The sequence below is a fragment of the Mustela nigripes genome, chromosome 18 (assembly GCF_022355385.1).
Source record: "Mustela nigripes isolate SB6536 chromosome 18, MUSNIG.SB6536, whole genome shotgun sequence".
Lineage (NCBI taxonomy): Eukaryota > Metazoa > Chordata > Mammalia > Carnivora > Mustelidae > Mustela > Mustela nigripes.
The window spans coordinates 39582542-39604317 of NC_081574.1; the positions used below are offsets into that span (position 1 = coordinate 39582542).

The following is a 21776-nucleotide window of genomic DNA, read 5'->3' on the forward strand; positions in this document are numbered from 1 at the left end:
AAAATAGTCTTGAGGTATGTCCAGTCCATTAAAGTACTAGCCTGGTGACACATGGCAACAGAATTCCAGTTCAGACTGTCGGCACAGATGTCAGGCAGGTGAGCCTGCATGAGGCTTCATGTGTTTGGACCACCTGTGGATCAGGACTTAGTCTGGTGTAGAGCACTAGAAGAATCCAGGCTAATCGCCCTTTGCTAGGGTTCAAAATGGGTCCTCAGATTGGAACAGTATCAAAATTATGGGAAGGCCTGAAAGAAGACAGGAAAATAAAGCAGGAATATCAAATGTATCTTTTTATCAAATGTATCTTTTATTATTTGAAATCATTTGTTGTTTTTATGTATTCTCAATGACTACATTGTCCTCTAGGAAGTTATTTGCAATCATGTGGTTATATAGAAAGGAATAGCACCCAGAGAATGGGAGGATACATACCTTACTCCTGCCACATGAGGAGCAGGAAGCTGTCACTCATTTTCTGGGACCCTAGGAGTAGTTCGTAAACTATTGGCAGAGTTGATTTTTTCAAGTCTTCCCTATAGTGATTATAAGAGTGGCTGGCTTCCATTTCATTTCTGGAGTCAGTCTTCTTGTAGTGAGTTTTCCATTTCAAGGTAACCATTTCAAGCCTTATTGCAGTCTGAAAAAAGGAATGTGTGGCCGTGGAATCTTTAGCTTTCAAGATGCAAACAGCATTGGGCACCTAGGTGGCTCAGTGGGTTAAGCCTCTGCCTTTAGCTCAAGTCATAGTATCGGGATCCTGGGATCGAGCCCTGCATTGGGCTCTCTGCTCAGCAGGGAGTCTGCTTCCCCATCTCTCTCTGTCTGCCTCTCTGCCTACTTGTGATTTCTCTGTCAAAGAAATAAATAATTTTTTAAAGATTTTATTTATTTTTTTGACAGAGAGAGATCACAAGTAGGCAGAGAGGCAGGCAGAGAGAGAGAGGAAGGGAAGCAGGCTCCCTGCCGAGCAGAGAGCCCAATGCGGGGCTCGATCCCAGGACCCCGGGATCATGACCTGAGCCGAAGGCAGAGGCTTTAACCCACTGAGCCACCCAGGCGCCCCAAAGAAATAAATAATTCTTTAAAAAAAAAAGAAAAGAAACTAACAGCAAAACAGCTTCTTTTAGATATTAGGAAACCTGGACACAAGTCTCAGTTCTGTCACTTAGCAGTTAATGAGAACCTGGACAAGTCACTTCATGTTTCTGGGTCTCAGAAATCTCCACCTGTGAATGAAGAGATTGAGGTGATTTTTTTCCTAAGGTCCCTTCCAGCTTTATCAATGAGATTAAATCCAAAATGGCCTAGAAGAAAACCACTCATTAGCACCTTTAAGACAATAGCACTAGCACCGATATTGAAGATGTGGGGCCACGTGACAATCATGGCCAGAGAGTCTCAGTGAGCACCTGACCTCGACTCCCAGATCAGCATTCTGTCACTTTACTCTCTTTTATACAAAACCCTGTGTTCTAAAGAACCTAGGGAAAGCCATGAGATCTTTTTATATTAGTGAATGTTACATCCACCATTCTGTTCTGAAAATAAAGTGAGCTGGTTTCCTCTTGCCATCTCTCCCCTCTCCTAGCCCTCTGTCTATCATGTTGTTAATTGTACCTCTGGGCAGTTGGTATTTATTTATTTATTTTAATTTTTTTTTTTTTTTTAAGATTTCATTTATTTATTTGACAGAGAGAGAAATCACAAGTAGGCAAAGAGACAGGCAGAGAGAGAGGAGGGAGCAGGCTCCCTGCTGAGCAGAGAGCCTGGATGCAGGGCTTGATCCCAGGACCCTGAGATCATGACCTGAGCTGAAGGCAGAGGCTTAACCCACTGAGCCAGCCCTTGGGCAGTTGGTATTTAGAATTCATTACCACTTTGGCTTCTCTCCAGAGCTCATCACTCAGTCTTTACCTTTCTCTGCTTGTGGTTCCATGACATTTTCTTAGAAGGGAAAGAAGCATCTGCCTGGATACCATTGGTCTTCTCTATCTCATTTGGGGTCTACAGTCTTAAGTTCATTGATCTTTCGAAGGTATTCACCATTATAAAGATGGTAAAAGAATCTCCTGTTTTTTCTAACCCTTACCCACAACTGACTGTGAGCTGCCTAAAGTTAGGGGACTCATGCTGATGTTGTGTTTATATATCCCCAGCACCTGGTAGGCACACATGAACAAAATATTAAATTGGATTAGTTTCTCTGGGACTCTGCCTGTGGGAAGGCTTAGAGAGTTTTCCTGCTAACCTTTAATTGGGACACTTTTTTAGCAGCCTTTTAGGGTTTATGTACTAAATAGTATCCTAAGTCAGAGAAAGCATCAGAGGGTGAAGTATCAATTTGCAGACTTTTAGTTAATTAATTTGCATAATTAAATTTCCCTTACAATTTCTGTTTCATATGAAAGTCACCTTTATTTTCTGTGAAAGCTTTTATGGAAAGTTATTTTGAACTTCTAAATAGCTGCTGTTCTCCAGGAGGCCTGCCTTTATATTATAGCAAGCAGGCTCTCTGTGCATGGGCTGGCTGAAGTCTAAGGACAGTCAAGCCCACTCAGAGCAGGATGCGGCAGCACAGGATGTTCTGTTAAGTCTTTGAAGTGATTCATACTGAATCTACTTGTGACCCCACAAATACCTAACATGACGACTGTGAGAGATATGAAATAAATGTAGGAAAAGGAAAATAAGACTTGTTCAGAAAACAGTTGGAAAATTATATTGTTTAAATACTATTTAAGATGTGGAATATGACAGGCACATTCACTGCATCTTGATTTATGGTAGCATAGACTGTAAACTAAATGTCCAATAATAAGACCCTGATAACATATGATATTTCACCACACTGGAATACTATGCAGCTGTTAACAAGAGTGAGGTAGCTTTGTGCTGATGTAGAAAGATCTTGAAAAGAGAAAAAAGCAGGAAACAAAAAGAATATATATCATGCCCATAAGATAGAAAAGGAAACAAGATACACACACTCACACTCACACATATAGTGTATATGGATGGATGATCTCTGGAAGGATGCATGGGAAGCTGTCAGTAGTGCTTTTTTCTGGGCAGAGGACTGGGAAACTGGTGTGGGAGGGAACTTAAATTTCACTGCATACTCTTTTGTACCATTAGGAAAGAAATTAAGTGTGTATTAACTGTATTCATTTTTCAGAAAAAAAATGTGAATTTTCTTTGAAAGTTTTAACAATATGAAATGCAGTAGAGAAGGGAAGCTTACTATATATTAAGGAGTTCAGTTATTTAACAAATAGTCATTGAGCTCCTGCTCTCTACCAGCACTGTGGTAAGCTCTGAGGGGCAGATGACTTCAGATAGCAGTGAGCACCATAAAGATCAGGAAGATAGCAGTTATGATACAGAATGAATGGGGGTGGAGAGTATGGGCTCTTTTAGGAAAGTGACAGAGAAATTCTCTGGGAACAAGTAGCACCTGAGCTGAACTCTGAATGATGAGAAGAAGCCAGCTCTGTAGAGGATCAGGGTAGAGCAACAGAGTTTCAGGTGGGAGGACAGCAAATAGGAAGTAATTCAGGAGAGCTACAGTAAGGAGCTGAGCTTGTGTTTTATATATGGGTTGAATGAAAGCTACAGTCCACTGTATTACAGTGGAATGGAGAGACAGGGCTGACTAAAGGAAAGAGTGGTATTGGGAAGTGGTGAGAATTAAGTTTAGGTCAATAGGATGAGGCCACACCACTGATCCTGAATGCTAGGGGTCCTGCCAGCTTCTCCACATATCTCTTGGTGGATGTGCTCCGATATGTTATAGGCATTGTCTGTTGTTAATTCTTAGAGTACTAGAAGTGTTGCAGTGGTTCTGTTCACTCTGTCCAGATACAGGCTTCGAACAGAAAATATAAGGGAGGCACAGGAGGAGATTTTTCTTTCTCTAACTTGCAGAAAAATTTATTCTAGGTTTATAAAGGAAACAGCCAATGTAAACAGCCATAGTTTGTGGAAGACAGTGTGATTAGTGGTATGGTTTAAAGTGAGGATTTGAATGCTGGCTCTGTGCTAGCTTCCTGAACTGACCTCGCTCATCTATATGTAAAGTAATAGGGATTGTAGTGTCACTTCAACCCACTTCACAAAATTGTCAAGTTGAGAATCAAAATGAGGTAATGAATGTTGCTTCTACAAAGTATAAGGTGGTAAACAGATGAAAATTACTTATAATGACATTATAGGAGTAGTAGTGTCAGTTGGGCAGTCTGTGGGTAAAGATAGAATATTTCTGCTAAAAAGAAATCAAGTTATGTATCAGAGTCCATTTCTATACGTACTAGCACATGGTTTTCATTCTTTTATGGAACCTTTTTGGTGGAGAAAAGGAAATTCAGTTCATCAGGTGACATATTCTAACTCTTTATTTATGGTGACCAGCAAATATCCAAAAAACATGTTTCTTTTAAATTAGTGCTTTGTATTTCTAACCATGCTGAGGTGGGGGCTCTGTCTTTTACACAGTACTTTATGAATTTATACCTTTCCCCTGCTAGTAGTTCCTTCATGGGTTCTTCTACCTCAGGCTTACTTGTGTTAAGTGAAAAAATTTGCCTGTATAATCATCATACTTAAATTTGAATTGTGTATATTTAAACGGTTAACTTTATCATAATACTATAACACTTCTTTTTATGCCTTTGGAACATGGCTTTGTAATATGTAAAGTCACTACTTTTTTTTTTTCTCTTTAATTTTGCTTTAAAGAACAGTTACGCAATAGCTTCAAATTACCTAGGAAGAGAGGAAATTTTACCACAAAGTAGCCAAAATGATGTTATAAACTCTAAAAATCAATTAATTCTTATTAATTGCTCTCATCTATTATTATTTTAGACAATAGTCTATCTAAAATTAATTTCTCTTTCCATTTATAATAGTTGAAGTATCAAATACTTCAGGGATAAGAGGTGGAAAGTAAAGAAGTCTCCAGGAGGCTGGGAGGAAGCCTCTGACCTAAGGGTGAAATAAAGCCCCAAGTCCAAATATCACTTGACAATGAACAAAACAAAACAGCCTGAACACCTTCTTTTTTTTTTTTTTTTTTTTAAGATTTTTATTTATTTATTTGACAGAGAAAGATCACAAGTAGCCCAGAGGCAGGCAGAGAGAGAGGAAGGCAAGCATGCTCCCTGCCAAGCAGAGAGCCTGATGCAGGGCTCAATCCCAGGACCCCAGGATCATGACCTGAGCCGAAGGCAGAGGCTTAACCCACTGAGCCACCCAGGCGCCCTGCCTGAACACCTTCTTAAGCAGTTCTCAGGCACATCAGTATTTTGCTATATACTGTATAAAATTTGTAAACCTGAGTCATCAAGGAAAAATTCTGACTTGAGGATTAGATCAGTTGAGGCACCACTCTCTTCCTAGATTATCATTTTATAAACTATTTTAAAATTTTGTTTTTTGTATTAACGCTAAACTACTTTTATCTAGAAGTTATCTTGGCTGACCCTCTCTCCACCCCTGAGATGCCAGATAAATGAGGCATTGCAATCAGGAGTATTATACTTAAAACTGACTCTGTATGTCAGGAACTAAAACTATCTGGTCTTTTAATAATCTCCAGTTTGTAATTCAAACTCAAAAGGTTGCATGTGTTCTTGTTCACTGATATCATTTACAGCTCTTGGAAAATCTTATTGCTTTTTATTGATTGGAATTGGTTTTATTGGTCTTACTCTAGGCCATACGCAAAATCAGCATGTGCTAACTGGCCAATTTTTTTTTTTAACTTTTTAGCATGAAAGGAAGGTAGCATAATCTCTTTTTTATTCTGAATTTTTCATACAACCTGACACAATTCCTGTCAAAATATCTGACTAAGTACTGAGTACTAACTAAGTATTAAGGTGATGTTAAACATTTAATTCATCTGAAGGCAATTCAGTTTAAATTACTGTTAAACAATGTGTGACCTGGAACAGGAAAGAGAGGAAAATAAATGATCTTTGGAGATGCCTTTGTGGCTGCCATCCTTTTTACTGGCCTGTAATTGATGAACCTTTTGATTTCCATCCTCCTCCCCCGCTTTGGAGATTTATCTGTTCCCACCCCACATGGTGCCTCACAGATTACTTGAGACTTTTATTTGTGGTACCTCTATTTTGTTGTTGACATTAATGAGCTTGCTGCACAATATCACAAGAGAAATGGTGTTGCTATTTGGAATGTTAATGAATAGCTTGCCTGGCCAATTGCCATTTGTTCCAGTGTGTGAATATGGAGAGAGAGAGAGAGGGAGAGGAAGAAGGAGGGAGTGTGTGTGTGTGTGTGTGTGTGTGTGTAAAAGAGAGAGGAGTAGCAGGGGTGGGATTGCATTTTTTTCCTCTTCCCAGCCAGTGACGTGAGCCGTGCCTGGAACAATCAGGCTCGCTGCAAACAGGGTAGTTGAAGATGCTGGGGGAGGCAGCCTGGTGTTTCTTAAGCTAACGCGGATCTCTGCTCTCTGAGCTGCTCAGGCACAACCCGACAGAGCTCCTTCAGCATTAGAATCTTTCAGTGGTTGGAAAGTGCCTTTTTATTTCTCCAAACCTCTTCCCCTGTCAACCTGCAAAATGATTGGAGTGAATAGTGTTCAGAGTACCAGCAAGGTGCGGGTGAGGACCTCAGGTTCCGTGAAATACTCCCGGGAGGATTCTATCCGGCGGCAGTCCCACCGGTCAAAGTCTATGAAAATTTCTAACTCCTCAGAGTTTTCTGCTAAGGATACCAAGGTAAAGAAATACTATATTAAACTGTATTAAAAATTTGATACAGTCTTTGCCAGTGTCTAACGTGCAGTGACAGAATGAGAAGGTAAGATATATAAAATGGCTCTAAGATAATCAGGTGAGATCCGATGAAAGGGATGGTATCTGAACTCCAGATATAAAGATTGCTGTGGCATGGGTCAGTTTTATAAAGAGCCCGTTTATGGAAGAGAAGGGTGAGGCAATGTTCAGAATGAGATGGTTGTGGAAAAATGTTGGTTGGCACATTGATCTTGTTTTTAGTCTCAGAAAGGTTGCTTTGACAAATGATTTGTCAGTGCAGTGTATTTTTAGAACATCAGGAATACAGAGACATTGTGTATGATTTTATCATTCGGTTAGTTCTCTTGCCTCTCCACCCCTGCTGAGCCCACAATAGATGAAACTGCTGTGCAACAGTGACCTGGTCTTATTTAGCTACATTCTTGCCTTGTACAGAGTCAATAGTCTCAGGTATATGTAATTGGGAAGATTATCTTCTTTCATGTTTCTTATACATATGTGTGCTGGCTGTGCTGCCATTAATCGCTTGTCTTTTTGCGACATCTGTAGGATAATATTATCTCTGTTCATATGAAATGTGAAGGGAGTGATTACGTAGTGAAATGGGCATTTTACTACATGCAACATATTCTTGAGATTCTTCCCACCACCATCTGTGTGAGCAGGGTACTCAGAAACACTCCCACTCCACAGGTTTAAAAATGGAATAATAGAATCATAGGATCACAGAACTCTTAAGGCTGGAGATGTAGATGATTATGGTGGAGATTTCAGAGGTTTGATAATGCACAGAAAAAGCTTCAGGAGGTAGATCTCAGTGTCCTTTCTGTCTTCTCACAAGTTACACATCCAGACTCAATGAGAGTGACATTAGGCTCTCACCCTCCCACCTTTCACCTTCCCTTCTATGGCATTTACACTGTGGAAAGACTTTGGCAGTAACAGGTTCCCTTAAAAGTATGGCAGGGGTGGGGATGGAGGGGGCAAAATACCTTAATGTCACTTTAAGGAACATGTTTGCTTTCTATCCACCCCCTTAGATTATGACACAGTGGGATCTAACCCCTTCCATCATTAGCAGATTTCCTAGCTAGAATGTCCTCAGATGTAGCTCTTTCCCCTTCAGTAGTTTTTCTTAAAAGCTGTAGCTTTGGGGAGAAACATGTGTCTTCACATGTCCTGTTCACATGTCATCTTCACAGTCCTGTCACTGTGACCTGGATGGTGATGTATTGGTCTCTATTGAAATTGCCATGAGACCTCCTGTAGTGTGCTGACTACTGTCTCCCTGCTGTGATAGACCAGGATGGCTTATTATATTGTTAAATACTAAATGTATGCAAGCATGTATGTAATTCTCAACATGGCTCTAAAATTGGCTTCTATTAGGAGAGCTAAGAAGCATTTTTAGGTTTTGTTTTAACATGGATTTTACCTACACTATGCTGTCAAAGACTTTGGGAAATAAACAGATCATCATCATATACCACCGGTCCTGAAGTATACAACCAGAATTATGGTTTTATACTGTAATTAAGGTTGGAATTTAGCATAGATGTGAAATGAAAAGATTTGTACTATTTTCTGTTTGTTACACAGTATAGGTTATCTTATTTGATGTTGCATCTATACAAGAGAAAGCCAAGCATTATTTTTTTTTTAATATCACAAACATTACAAGGAGTGGACAGTATAAAAGACCCCTGGTAGAATTGTAATCAATAGGCCATGATATGGTGCTCTGGAAATTATAGTCAAATTTTTAAAATTATATATTTTTAAGCATATGTGATCTCTGAGTTCCGGAGTGTGTATTTTAAGAATGTATCCAAGTCCCCAGTATCTCACAAGAGATATTTTTGTAGGATTATGTAGTCTTTTAAAATGAACACCAGAAGGAGCTCACAGAAAATCATTAGAATACAAAATTATATAGATTGAACTTAATCTTTCACTTGCCATTTTTGTTCCCTAAATTAAGTTAGCTTAATAACACTATAGACTTGTACCCTAAATATAGGGGACTGAATTACATTATAGATGCATAAATATGTATCAACACATATTTCTATCCATAGTGTATACATTTTATTCCAGGGATTAATAATCAGAATTCTTATTCACCAGCAGTACTTTTTTAGCACTTAATGTTTCTTCCCGCTAATCATGTAAATAACACTTTTTAATTATCTGACTCTTTATCCAAAATGAAAGGTATCTAATCCAATGATTAGTAAAAAATTCCTCCCTTCATCCCCTCCAAAAAGGTAAGGTGCTTGTGATATATGCTTGAGATTTATTTTTGTCTCTCTGGAACTCTTGTTCTTCCTAGAATAGGTGCATTAATTGTCCTTTGTCAAAGAGTTGGAGTTATAACATGATTTGTATTCCTTGAACGCTTTCATTTTCATGTTTCTAACTTCTGTTTTATTGTTTATTGAAAACATAATGGTTTAAATTTTATTCATCTGTTGTCCTAACTTTTTAACTAGTTTATTCATACTTGTTCTTCATTCGAAGCAGGTATTAAAGGACTTCTGAAGGGATTAGGTACTGTTGCCTTTGATTTTAGCAAAATATCTTAAAAGCTTCCTTTGATCTAATAATTTTAAATTAAGAAAATTGTATTTTCTAATCCTTTGTGGTTCATTTTGACATAGTTTAAAGAATGTTCTTTGAACTACCAAAGTGCAGTCTATATGTTATTTTCTTTAAGACTCCATTTTCTGTATGGTCCTTTTTTTTTCTTTTTCCTTTAAGGTATTTTAAGTTATATTCTGTAGACCTCTAGATGGAATGTGGCTTTGTCCTTTTCTAGATAACATTGTTAATATCAATTTCTGAAGCAGATAAAATGGTGGGACATATGTCAATATGTTTTAGAAGAATATGCATTTTGTGGAGAACACATTCACTGTTCAAATGTACTAATTCTTACTTTGACTTAAGCTATTTATCAGTTAAAGGCTCTGTTATTGGAAGAGTTACCAATGAGGCTCCTGGCCATGAGGGGGCAGTGCAGACTTTCCTGCTGTCAGGCTCAGCTGATTGCTCTGCCTTTGACAGAAGTAACATTTTGGAATTAATTTGTTAAAATACAAATACTCCAAATTTTGGTGTGTGTAGTATAAGAAATGTTGATTAGGCCTCAGTACTGCCTAGAATTTCCATATGTCTCCCATGGATTTAGTTAAACCTCAGATATAAATTATTTCAGTATTCCTTAGTTTTTAACTTGAGTAAGTCAATTATAGGTTTAAAAAATAAATCTGTAAAAGTTCATGTTGATAATATAATTCATTTCCTTCTTTATCTCTTGTCAGACTACATTATTTATTACAGATCAGGAAGATCTCAACTGATGCTTTTGTTTCATGGTGTTGTGGGTGAATATAACCAGCATGGTTGAACCTTTGAGGCCTTTTTTTTGAGGACTAGTAAGAGGCTAAGATAAACCAACATTTTTCTAGTTGATTATTATATGGATTCAAGCAAATTGTTTAAACCTATTTTTTAATAATGTGGTAAAGAAATCAATTTCTCCAGCACTGACATTTCAGAGGGAAATTGGTACTTTGGGTAGGTAGTACAAAATGAAAAAAGTTTGCTGTTTGCTCTCTGCGCCAGGGTGCTGATTCCTGGTGGCCTACCCTGGGTTTTGCTCCCTATAATTAGCAGTATGTGCCTAGACAGTCACTTCTTCCTGGGATTCATCCATAAAATGCAGGGGTTGATAGAATGATAGCTTTGTTCTGAGCAATGTTAATTTTAGAAATCTTGCGGGGGTTGGTGGGGGTTATTTCCTCTGTAAAAGGAATCTAAAGACTGAGCTAGATTCAGGGAAGTTGAGTTTTATATGTATTTGGAATAAAACTCTTCCTGTGCTAGGAGATGTTAACACAAACATGTTAAAGGGAAATGAAATGCCTACTTCATTCTTTTGTAAAACATGTTGCAGCTATCCGTGAAAGGCCCCATCAACTCTCTTCTTAGTATCCTGCATAAGCTTGCTTGTTATTTCTTTAGCATTGTTAAGTAAATGTTACTCATTTCCCCTTCTGTGAATCAAATCTATACACAAAGGAACCTTAAAGATACCATTACAATGCCACTGCAACCTAAGGTTTTTCCTGAGAGATTTGCAGATTGTTGTTATTCTTAACTGAATCCCTTTAGATTAAGGCTAGAGCCTGGGAAGGAGATTCTGGTCAAATGGGTTCTTTATATATGCATATACAAAAAGGTGTATCTCTTATATTATGGGAAAAATCCTTAGTCATAATTTTGGAAAAATTCCTGCAAATGTCTATTTGTATATATTTTTTTCTTAAATTGAAGCAGAACATTTTTTAATCTTGTAAATTCATCCTGACTGGGATCCTTTCAGAAGGACAGTAGATTTTCAAGAACATCTCTCTGCACATCTTATTACCCTGGTACATGAGAGAATTAGGGAGGAAGTGTCTTTCACAAAGCAAATGTGATAGTGTAAAGATAAAAATAATTTTATCTCCAAAACTCTGTTTTTCTTACATTGGCTCTACTGTCTTCCCACTGGAGTCACTTCTTGTGTTCCAAGAAGTTATACCTTTCCCTCAGGTGTGATTCTGCCAGACTAACAAATTTTGATGTTTTAATATGGTCTTTACCCAAAGGAGGGCTCCTGGATCCTTCTGGAAAGTATTTCTGCAGAGTACATTATTATCAGTAACTGTTTAACTTCCTTAAGACTTTAGTCAACCTTGTGTCAAAAATAGAAGCTTGTACTACCTTTGGATTTATTTTTAAATTATAAAGTTAGCAAAGTGATACTGGTTTTCATTGTTGGGTTTGGGTTTCTTTTAATTCTCCTTCAGGCCCTAACCACCCTGCAGAACCACCACATGCTTGTTTCTGAATTTCTCAGATCCTGCCAGTAATTTCATGTAAATTAATACATTTTTCCCCCCTTAGATTATACAGATTTTGAGATGTTGAGCAAACTGTGCTCCTGAAGAAATGACCCTTTTTGACCCTTGAATATAATTAAAAGCAGATCTTCATCATTTACCTATTTTCACTTGATTAAAGTGCCAGTAGGGTTGTTCTTGGCTTGAGTGTCTCTAAAATAACTTCCAGTGTCATACTGTGTTCTTGATCTGCTTCCCCATGCCTTTCTCTTTGAACACATTCTTCCAGTGATGTTGCTCTATGCTGGTGGTTCAGAGCTTCCATGAAGTATTTGAACATTGTAAAGAAATTGCTGGCCCATGCCCTCATTCTTGGCAAGCTAGTATAATACCCTTGTCAGAATCAAAGAAAAGGGGAAGAAATTATGAAATATTAAGATGAGAATTCAGGAGAAAAAAGAATCCCCGCATTTTTAAGAGTCTTTGTTGAAGCTTGAGGGAGATTAGTACCATCATGATAACCTGAATTTAACCATCTGGGAGCTCTTGTGTGGGAATATGCTTGGTGACCAGATGTCCTGATTTTCCAGGATGATGCCTTTCCTTTATTGTATCCTGTTGTTAGATCATGACTGACTGCCTGGTTTATAATTCAGGATTGTATTCAGTTTAGGGACTAATAGGAGATTTTTGGAGAATGTTTTTATTTACTCATTCATGGTGATGCAGAAATCATGAGAATCGGGGCAGGGTGGCTCTTCCTCAGCCATTTATCATGGGAGTTTCTCTTTTATATTTGATTTTAACTAAGATTTTGGAGCATTATCTTATCCTTCAATCGGATCACTTTTCATTGCTTTTTAAAATCCAATCTTTGACATTCGATAGTACAACATTTGATTGTTATTTGTCCTATAGATCATTTGATCTTTGTGGAATTTGTTTTTCTAGGTAGATTACTGGGAGTGTTTCGTGTCAAAAATTTTAAGAAAGTACTGGCTGAGACTCAATTTTTATGGCCTGACTCATAATACTGGTTGTAGCCTGCAGTTAAGTTAGAAGGCAGAATGATACCCAAGGCACTAGAGACATTAATATACTTACTCATTATTACCAGATTCAAATCTGGTAAGCCAAGTTTTTGTTTGATTCTGGCAAATCAAAGAAGATTATATAGCTGTTCCATGGGGTGCCTGGGTGCCTCAGTCTGTTTATCATCTGCCTTCAGCCCAGGTCATGATCCCAACATCCTGGGATCGAGCCCTACATTGGGCTCCTTGCTCATCAGGAGCCTACTTCTCCCTCTCCCTGTGCCTCTGGCTGCTGCTCCCCCTGCTAGTTTTCTCTTTCTCTCTCTCTCAGATACATAAATAAAATCTTAAAAAAAAAAAAAAAGATTATATAGTTATTCCAGACACAATAATCGCCTTGCATCCAGCTGCAATTTAAGTGGGGTCAGCTTCAGCTCTATAACTGAAAAATCCACTGGATCATGCCAAGGTATTTATAGCAAGCAGTAGGACCTTCTCTAGATTCTGGAGGTTCTGGCAGCCTGTGACAAGGGAACTCATTCCCATTGGGCTTTTTTATTTAAGTTTTCTTATAAGATTTCCCAGTGTGGTAAACTAGGAGGGTTGGGGTCTAGTTAATTGAGTAGACTGAATAGACAGACAGATATAGGAGAGTGCTTTGAGAGAAAAAGCTCTTTACTGTCACTTAGAAGGACTGCTAAAGTACCAGCAGTGCACTCATTTATGATAGTATTCCCCAGAGCACTTTTTAAAGAATAGATAAAATCGAAAAGTCTCTCCAGAATACTTTAATTATGATTGGGCAGTATTTTGAGGGGATTTTTGTATGTTTCATTAACTCCTTGCTGTGACCTCTTAAGACTCTTAAGACTAAGTGGTATTTATATACTCCAAAAGCACAATTCTTAAAATTAAAGGTAACAATATGCTTTTCTCTCCATGGATATGTAAAATCTCACTAAAAAGACAGTAGAACTCATAGATCTTGAAGGACATAGGATGAGACCTGATGCCCTCAATATATCAAAAAAAAAAAAATGAAAGATGGAAAGTTTACAGACTTGTTAACTATTTACCACCCCTGAGAAAGCTGAAACCCAGGTGCTTGCAGACAAGGAAGCCAAGGAAAGATGACTGATTTTCCCCATAGAACACAAGAAAGGTCTAAGAATTAGAAACACTGATTACATCTAAGGGCACTAGGTCAAAACAAAAACATCTCTTTAAAGGTTCTAAATTAGTAACTAAACATTCTCAGTGCCCTTCCTACTTTGTAGAGCCAAGTGCTCCTCATCTTCTGTAACTCCTATCTCGGAAGATTAACCCCAAACTTTGAAGTTTGGAAATCATGTCAGATGAGGCTAGTAGTGAGATTCCCACACTGAAAAGAGCAAAATTAAGTGAAAAGTACATACATTTCACAATGGGCAGAACTTTCTCCTCACCCATGTATTTTTTCTTAGTTACTTAAAGAAAAGGAAGCTTCGTATCCAACAGGAAATCTAATAGCAGAGAGACAGAGGGAAGCCTCGGGATGATGATAAAGGGAAGCCCTAGGAAATCAGCTATGCAGAAGATAGAAACCAGGCAGTTTAGATTAGAGTGGGAGAACAGAGGATTCCAAGGATGCTTCCAACAGTGTCATTGAGAGAATATGTGAACTGTTAGACCATATGGAGAGTCATGGTTCTTTTGGAAAATGTGGCAATGAATTAGAGATTGGCTTTTGAAAATGAAGTAAACAAGAACAAAATGAGGAATAACTCCAGAGAAGACCAAAAGCAAATGAAACAGAGTGCATGCATAGCTCAGGGGTAAATTATATCTACATAGTCATAGTAACTTAAGCAATTGATATAATGTTAAATTGTGATTGTGATATAATTTTAGAGGAAGGATTTGGGTGCAAGAGGGGAGAGGGAGAGTGAGTCAGCTGTTGGTATGTGTGAGTGAAAAAAAAGAGAGAGAAAGAGAAGTACTGTTTTCCAGAGGTCCATAGGTAAAAGTCAGTAGGTCATTCTGAAAATACAAAAAAACGAAGAGTTAAGAGAGGTTACTTCTGGGCAGCAAGAATCAGAGTAAATCAAGGTATTGTTATATTAATTATATCCTTTTAGTAACTTCTTATTATAAAAAGTATATACATGTATTACATTTTTAAGCTTTTAAAAATGAATAGAAAATAGTATATATATGTGCATATGAGACTGGAAAAATTTTCAGTGACTAGAATGGTTTATGTAGAAAAGCAGGCCAGAGGAGTTGGTAGCAGAGGAGAATGACACTAGGCTTGCCTCATCCCATGAATATAGCTAGATAACTATCAAATTATCCTAAATGCTCCAGAAATCCATCTGAATACTAGCAGAACAAACCTCACGGCTAAACATAGAGTAGAGGCCACATCAAAGAAGGTAAGAAGTACAGATACAGGCTTTGGAAGAGAAATGGAGTGTGGCTGCTATGGTAGGGATGGAGCTGTGATCATGGAGAAGAGCTAGAGGCAGACAAGCACACAGGAGAGCTCACAGGGAAAATGAATCCCCATAGTAATTGGCTTGGAAAGTAAGGGGTCCCAAATTTTGTGAGTTCTTGGAAACAGTGAGACTTAAAGCCTAGAGTTTTAAAGGTCAGCATGTATGGCTCTGGGAAAGCTCAGAGGGCATTGGGACTGCTCTTGGGCAGAAAGCAAGCAAACAGCCTACAGACTTGCAGTGTCGAAATAGCAATCTGAAGGGCACCTGGGGCATACAGTGGGGAGGTGATTTGCTCATCTCCTGGAGCTCATCCCAGAGAGAGAGGATTCACAGAGACCCATCCAGGAAAAAGGAACTGGCAGGCATTATTTCCCTCCCTTCACTGTAAGCGCAGGGCTACCTGGGAGAACCAGCACAGCAATACTTGACTCCCTAACTTGCTTACACCAAGCCCCACCCTCATGCTGTGGTAGAACAGCCCCTCCCAGTCTTGCCTCAGTCCTAGCATGTCACCCCTTCCCCCAGAAGACAGGTCCAAGCCCCTACTCACCTCACATCTCCCGATGTGGGAGTTTTGTGGAGCCTTGGTTCTAGTGACAGTGGTTATAGGTCTCATTTCACAAGCAGACCAGAACACACCTAGTTAAACGATGCCGCATTTAGGCCAGAGAATAAACACTGCCCACAACAGTCAAAGAGAGACGCCACAGACAACTGACCTCAAAGAAAAGCCATTAGGACACAAAATCAGAGCAAAAGCAACAGATATTAGAGACATTTCCAGAAGCGCTAGGGTCTAAGCAACAGGGGACACTACCTAGCAAGGCACTACAGGATCTCTTCTTCATAAGGCCATTACCTTCAAGAAAAGGAGATACAGGTGACTTTCATAACACATAGAAACAGCCACAGAGATTTAAGCAAAATCAGAAGACAGAGAAATTTATCCCAAATAAAAGAAAGGACAAGGCCACAGCCAGGGATCTAAGTGGAATAGATATAAATAACATGCCTGATAGAAAATTTGAAGTAATGATCATAAGCTACTCATCAGACTTGAGGAAAGTGTGGAAGATGTGTGAGACCCTTAACACAGAGATAAGGAATAATGCAAAATAAATAAAAAGCTTAATAAATGAAATAAGAATCACACTTGATTCAAAAAACAGCACAATGGAAGAAGCAGAGGAACAAATTAGTAACTTAGAAGATGGAGTAATGAAAAGTTAGCCAACCACAAGAGAAAAAAAGAATTATGCAAAATGAAAATAGACTTAGGGTACTCAGTGAGTCCATTTGCAACAGCATTTGTATTATAAGAGTCCTGGGAAAAGAGACAAAAAGGAGCAGGAAATTTATTTGAAGAAATAATAGCTGAAAACTTCCTTCATTTAGGGAGGGGAAACAGACTCCAGATCCAGGAGGCACAGAGAACTCTCATCAAAATCAACAAAAGCAGATCCGCACCAAAACATATTGTAATCAAATTGGCAAAATACAGTGATAAAAAAAATTCTAAAAGCAACAAGTCAAAAGAAGACAGTAGCTATAAAGGAAAACACATTGGGCTAGCAGGGAATTTTTCAGGAGAAACTGTAAAAGCCAGAAAGGAATGACCTAACATTTGAAGTGCTAAATGGGAAAAATCTGCAGCCAAGAATACTCTATCCAGCAAGGCTATCATACAGAATAGAAGGAGAGATAGAGAGTTTCCCAGACAGATGAAAACTAAAAGAGCTTGTGACCAGTGAATCAGCTATGCAAGAAATTTTTATTTTATTTTATTTTAATTTAAGATTGTTCATATAGTGTAGTATTGGTTTCAGGAGTAGAATTTAGTGATTCATCACTAACATATAATACCCACTGCTCATCCCAACAAATGCTCTTTAATACCCATCACCCATTTAGCCCATTCCCTCCACCAAACTCTCCTCCAGCAAACCTCAGTTTGTTCTCTTAACTATAGAATCTCTTATGGTTTACCTCCCTCTCTGTTTTTATCTTACTTTATTTTTTTGTCCCTTATGGTCATCTGCTTTGTTTCCAAGATTCCACATATGAGTGAAGTCATATGGTGTTTGTCTTTCTCTGACTGTCTTATTTTCCTTATACATCCATAATACACTCTATTTCCATCCAGCCATGCAAGAAATATTAAAGGGGACTCTGAGTGAAAGGGGGAGACATAAAGTGACAGTATAAAGGTAGGACACACAAAAGCAATAAAAATAAATACTCTGCAAAAAATCAGTCCTGGAACTCACAGAATAAAAGTACCTAAAGTATTAAAAACATAAACCTTAAATAAATACTAAATATATTTATTTATATATTTTATAATATATTTATTTATTTCTATAATTTATGATATATTTATTTATAATAAATACTAAATGTAAATAAATAAATAAATAACATAGATACTTCTGTAAAAAATCAATCATGGAACTCACAGAATAAAAGTACATAAAGTATAAAAACATAAACCTAAATTGCAGAGTGGAGTAAAGATGAGTTCAAACCTAAACAACCATCAACTTTATAAATAGATTGCTATATGCAGAAGAGATTATATACAAACCTAATGATAACCATACATCAAAACCCACTAATAAACATGCAAAGAATAAAGAGAAAGAGATACAAATATAGCACTAAGGAAAATAAGTAACCTGTGAAAGAGAGAAAGAAAAAAGGATCAGAAAAAATATTAACAACCACAAAACACATAATAAAACAACAGTAAATACATATCTATCAGTAATTACTTTGAATGTAAATGCACTAAATTCTCAAATCAAAGACAGTGGCTAAGAAACAATACCCATCTATATGCTGCTTACAAAAGACTCATTTCAATCTTAAGGACACCTGCAGATTAAAAGTGAGGGGTTGGAGAAACATCTATCATGTAAATAGATTTCAAAAGAAAACTGGAGTAGCAATACTTATAATAGACCAAATAGACTTCAAAACAAAGATTGTAACAAGAGACAAAGAAGGACACTATATAATTGTAACAGGACAATCCAACAGATGATACGACAGTTGTAAATATTTACACACCCAATACGGGAGCACCCAAATACATAAAATAGCTAATAATACACATAAAGGAACTAATTGATAATATAATAGTAGGAGACTTTAACACCCCACTTACATCAAAGTATAAATCATCTAAACAAAATCAAGAAGAAAACAATGCAATGGCTTTAAATGGTGCACTGAAACAGGTGGATTTAATAGATATATTCAGAACATTCCATCCTAAAGCAGCAGAATACACATTATTTTCAAGTGCACATGGAACATTTGCTAGAATAGATAACATATTAACCCACAAATCAAACCTCAACAAATTCAAGATGGAAGACATGCTGTATATGTTTTCTGACACCAGGGTTATGATATTAGATTTCAAACACAAGAAAAAAAATCTAGAAAGACCACAAATACATGGAGGTTAAATAATGTGCTAATAAACAGCCAGGAAATAAAATAAACAATAAACAATTTAAAAACACATGAAAACAAATAAAAATGAAAACACCACAGTCCAGAACCTATGGGATACAGTAAAAGTTGTTCCAAGAGGGAATTTTATAGAAATATAGGCCCACCTCAAGCAGCAAGAAAGGTGGGGGTACCTGGGTGGCTCAGTGGATTAAGCCTCTGCCTTCAGCTCAGGTTATGATCTCAGTGTCCTGGGATCAAGGCCCGTATCGGGTTCTCTGCTTGCCTCCCTGCCTGCTTGTGATCTCTCTCTGTGTGTCAAATAAATAAAATCTTAAAAAAAAAAAAAGCAAGAACGGTCTCAAATAAACAACCTAACCTAACCTTGTACCTGAAGAAGCTAGAAAAAGAAGAACAAATAAAACCTAAAACTAGCATAAGGAAAGAAATAGTAAAGATTAGAGCAGAAACAAATGAAATAGAAAGTAAAATGTCAAAGGACAGATCAAAGGAACTGTAACCAAAGGAACTGGTTAAAGAATCATAAAATTGATAAACCTCTAGCCAGATCAAGAAGGAAGGAGAAAAGACTCACATAAAAATCGCAAGAGAGGAGAAACAACAACCAACACCCCAGAAATGCAAATAATTAGAATATTATAAAAATTATATGTCAAAAAACTGAATGACCTAGAAGAAATGGATACATTTCTAGAAATGTATAAATTACCAAAACTGAACAAGAAGAAATAGAAAATTTGAACAGACTGACAATTAGCAAAGAAACTAAGTTAGTAATCAAAAAATTGCCAACAAACAGAAATCTAGGACCAGATGGCTTCATAGGCAAATTCTAACAAACATTTAAAGAAGATTTAATACCTAGTCTTCTGAAACTATTTCAAAAAATAGAAAAGGATGGAAAACATCCAAATTCTGTGAGGCCAGCATTATCCCAGTAGCAAAACCAGATAAAGATACCATTAAAAAAGAGAAGTACAGGCCAGTATGCTTGATATAAATAGATGCAGAAATCCTCAGCAGAATACTAGCAAACCAAATTCAACAATATATTTAAAAGATCATTCACCACAATCACGTTGGATTTATTCCTGGGTTGCAGGTGTGGTTCACTGTTTGCCAACATGGTACATCACTAAGAGAAAGGCTAAGAACCACATGATTGTTTAAATATCTGCATAAAAGCATTTGACAAAGTACAACATTCATTCATGATAAAATCCCTCAACAAAGTAGGGATAGAGGAGCATACCTCAACATAGTAAAAGCCTGAAATGAAACCCCACAGTCAGCATCATCCTAAATGGAGAAAAACTAAGAGATTTCCCCTAAGAAACAGAACAAGAATGTCCACTCTTACCAATTTTATTCAACATTGTACTAAAAGTTCTAGCCACAGCAATCAGACAACAAAAAGAAAGAAAAGGCATCCAAGTTGATAAGGAAGAAGTAAAACTTGGTATTTACAGTTAACATCATACTCTAGATAGAAAACCCAAAGGACTCTACCAGAAAACTTCTAGAATCAATACACAAATTAAGTAGTCACAGGGTACAAAATTAACATATAGAGATACATTGCCTTTCTCTGCACTAATAATGAAGTAGCAGAAAACGATCCCATTTACAGTTGTGCCAAAAGCACCTAGGAATAAACCTAACCTAACCAAAGAGGTAAAAGATCTATACTCTGAAAGAAATTCAAGACAATGCGAAGAAATGAAAAGGTATTCCGTGCTCATGGATCAGAAGAACAAATAATTGTTAAAATGTTTATACTGCTCAAAGCAATCTGCAGATTTAATGCAATCTCTATGAAAATACCAAGAGCATTTTTCACAGAACTAGAACAAAGAATTATAAAATTTGTGTGGAACCACCAAGGACCTCAAATAGCCAAAAGAGTCTTGGAAAAAAAAAAAAGCAAAGCTGATAGCATCCCAATTCTGGACTTATACACCTAGATTAATGGAACAGAATAGAAAACCCAGAAATAAACCCACAACTATATGGTCAGTTAATCTTTGACAGCACAGGAAAGAGTAGCCAGTGGGAAAAAGTCTCTTTAACAAATGGTGTTGGGAAAACTGGACAGCTACATACAAAAGAAAGAAATTGGACCTCTTTCTTTCACCATACACAAAAATAAATTTAAAATGGGCTAAAGACTTAAATGTATGACCTGAAACCATGAACATCCCAGAAGAGAACACAGGAAGTAACCTCTTTGACATTGGCTGTAGCAACTTCTTTCTAGATATGTTTTCTGAGTCAAGGGAAACAAAAGCAAAAATAAAGTATTAGAACTACATCAAAATAATAGCTTCTGAGCAGTGGTCGACAAAACTGGAAAGCAGCCTATGGAATGGGAAAAGATATTTGCAAATGACATATCTGATAAAAGGTTAGTATCCAAAATATAAAGAACTTATATAACTCAACACCTGAGAAACAAGTAATCTATTTAAAAATGGGCAGAAGACCTGAACAGCCTAACAGATACATGGAAAGATGCTTAACATCACTAATCATCAGCAGAATGCACATGGAAAACTACGAGATATCACCTCACACCTGTCAGAATGGCTAAAATCAACCACATAGGAAACAACAGATGTTGGTGGTGAGGATGTGGAGAAAAACGAATGTTTGTGCAATGTTGTTTGGAATGCAAACTGGGGCAGCCGCTGTGGAAGACAGTATGGACATTTCTCGAAAAGTTAAAATAGATCTGCCCTTTGATCCAGCAGTCCCACTACTGGCTATTTACCCAAAGAATAAGAAAACACTAACACAAAGGAGTACATGCACCCCTATGTTTGTAGCAGCATTATTTATGATAGGGAAGATAAGGAAGTAGCCCAAGCGTCCATCTACTGATGTTCAAGAAGCTGTGGTATACACACCCACACACACACAGTGGAATGTTATTCGCCCTAAAAAGAATGAAATCTTGCCATTTGCAACGACATAAATGGAAATAGAGTGTATAATTCTAAGTAAAATAAATCAGAGAAAGATAAATACCATATGATTTCACTGATAAACAAAACAAATGAACAAAGGGAAAAAGAGAAAGAGCAAGAGGAATTAAGAAACTGATTCTTAATTATA

The 21776-nt window shown here is 37.3% G+C and overlaps 1 protein-coding gene across 7 annotated transcripts in view; it reads left to right on the top strand.

Annotated features, from left to right (window-relative positions):
- The window catches only part of PSD3 (pleckstrin and Sec7 domain containing 3), a 736339-nt gene that overhangs the window by 499168 nt on the left and 215395 nt on the right, over nt 1-21776 (top strand). The window contains exon 1 of one of the 7 annotated variants that reach the window (XM_059384341.1): nt 6290-6746. The exons of the other annotated variants lie outside the window; for them this stretch is intronic. Coding sequence (XP_059240324.1) covers nt 6588-6746 — 159 coding nt within the window. The 5' untranslated portion in view covers nt 6290-6587. Of the gene's footprint in view, nt 1-6289; nt 6747-21776 lie in introns of those variants that run through there. 7 annotated transcript variants of the gene reach the window in all.